Below are 1,996 nucleotides of genomic sequence, written 5' to 3'. Positions count from 1 at the left end.
CAGCAGTCTCCTTACATGAAGTTTTACAGTTACTGGTCTGTGTTGCAGTGATACTTTTTCTTCTTTTTGTTTTTTTCCCCCACATTTATTTTTGAGGAAGTAGAACTGTCACGGTAATAAACACATATCACCTTGTACAATGGGAGCAGCTGGAGAAACGATGGAGGCCGGGCAGCTCCGCTTGCACAGCAGCGAGCACAGCCCCAGCCTGGTTGCAAGCACAACACACATTCATGTCTTGGGGAGTTACCTCTTTGTCTTGCCTAAAGCGCCGTCTGAGTCGGCTCCATCTGAATGGAGTTGTGCTCCTCTGTGGTCACTGTGCCATATGAAGTATCGGCTACCTCCTCTTCCTTCAGTTTCTTGTATGAAATATCTGTGTCTTCCTCTTCACCAAGTGTATCTTGCTTGTAGCTGTCTCTTCCGTACATCTTGTATGCCAGCACAAACAGTCCCGCTTCTGCTGACTGAAAAAGCGCATAAAGCAAGGGGAACATGTACATGCTCCCTATGAGCTCCGGGGAGAAGGTGAGTTTTAGGATGGCAGTGCAGAGCTGGACGTTTTGGCACCCTGTTTCCAAAGACACTGTTCTCCTGCAGTGTGGGGGCATTTTAAAGACCGTGGCTAAGCCGTATCCCAAGGCGTACCCTGCCAGAGGCATCAGCACTGCAATGGCATAGACAGATGCAGGAATCTGTGCCAGCAGATCTGGGCCCAGCATGGTCCCAGTCAGGATGAACAGGATCACCAGAGTCACCAAGAGGGACCACAGGGAAATCTGGCAACAGATACAGACATTGATAAACAACATAAGGGTTATTATTTTAAAAGGATAAGCACAGTAGGTAGAGGCTTGCTAAGGAGTCTAAACTGCAAAACATGGTTGCACTGCCCTTCCCAGGCTTTCTCCTGGCCTGGGATTTTAGTGGCGTTTGATCATATCCCCGGAAAGGAACGGGCTGAGGTCAGCCTCCATCATTTTGCTTTGGGATGACTTGCTGGGAAACAAGAGTCAGGACTTGTGCCTCACTCTTCCTTTCTCAATTAAGCTAATTTAGTTGCATGTTTTAAGGCAGTGTGGCCATTCTCGCAGGTTGTTTTTGCCTGACCTGGGTGCAGCAAGAGTGGGGAGAAAGCAGGATGTCATGGAATGCCTCTGCTACAGGGTCCAGGATGTCTGCCAGGATGCAGCACTACGCTGCCCTCCTTCCTGTGCGCTGCGATAGGAGGCAACCCGCCCTTTCCCTCGCTTTCTTTGCCCCACCCTTTTATTTCAAGACTGTAAGTCCTTGTGTTCTACCTAAGTAGAATATGCCTGTGTGAGACTAACATCGGTTTGGAGGGACCTGAAAGCTTACTGCCGTCGGCCCCCCGTCCCCGGCGCCGTCCCCGGGCATCCCCCGCAGCGTGGCCGCCCTCTTCCCTTCCGGGCGCCGTGCCTACCTTGACCAGGAGGTCGGCGGCGCGGGGGTGCCGGTAGCGGATGAGCACCCCCAGGCCGATGGGCAGCAGGGTGCTGCCCAGCGTCAGGCTTACCGCCCCCAGGGGCAGCAGCTGCACCACGGCCGTGTTGATCCAGTAGCGGCTGTAGATCCAGAGGCAGAGGGGCATCAGGAAGAGGGCCAGCAACGTGGACGAGGCCGTCATGATAATGCTGCGCCGGGGGAACCAAAGAAATGCCCCATCACTGCCCGTCTGGCCGGGGGCAGCCCCGGGGAGCCCCCCCCCCCGCTGGAAGAGGGTTCTGCAGCCGGCCGGGCGCTTCTCACGGCAACAGCCAGCTCTCTCTCCTCTCTCCTCTCTACCCTCTCCATCCTCCACCCCTTTCCCTGCCCTGGCCAGGGCACGGGCAGGCAAAGCTTTTTTAGGGAAGGAGGCAGGAGGCGTGTGTCGGGGCTCATGTAACATCCGCCACGGGAGAGGCAGGAGAGCAGTGCTGGCGATTCCCAGCGCGCCGCGCCCGCCCGTCCCGGCTCCACCGGCGGCAGGTGCCCA

The 1,996-nt window shown here is 55.9% G+C and overlaps 1 protein-coding gene across 1 annotated transcript; it reads right to left on the bottom strand.

Moving 5' to 3' along the window:
* Window positions 1-42: 42 nt before the first annotated feature.
* Window positions 43-1,984, bottom strand: SLC10A4 (solute carrier family 10 member 4). Its single transcript, XM_008641522.2, has 2 exons — window positions 1,445-1,984; window positions 43-779 (listed from the first exon to the last, which is right to left on the bottom strand). Exons 1-2 carry the CDS (start codon window positions 1,907-1,909, stop codon window positions 264-266), a joined length of 981 nt encoding a protein of 326 aa, XP_008639744.1. The 5' UTR covers window positions 1,910-1,984; the 3' UTR covers window positions 43-263.
* Window positions 1,985-1,996: the final 12 nt, after the last annotated feature.

Source organism: Corvus brachyrhynchos, unplaced genomic scaffold, assembly GCF_000691975.1.
Source record: "Corvus brachyrhynchos isolate BGI_N302 unplaced genomic scaffold, ASM69197v1 scaffold17, whole genome shotgun sequence".
Lineage (NCBI taxonomy): Eukaryota > Metazoa > Chordata > Aves > Passeriformes > Corvidae > Corvus > Corvus brachyrhynchos.
This window is presented reverse-complemented; position numbering and strand designations above follow the sequence as displayed.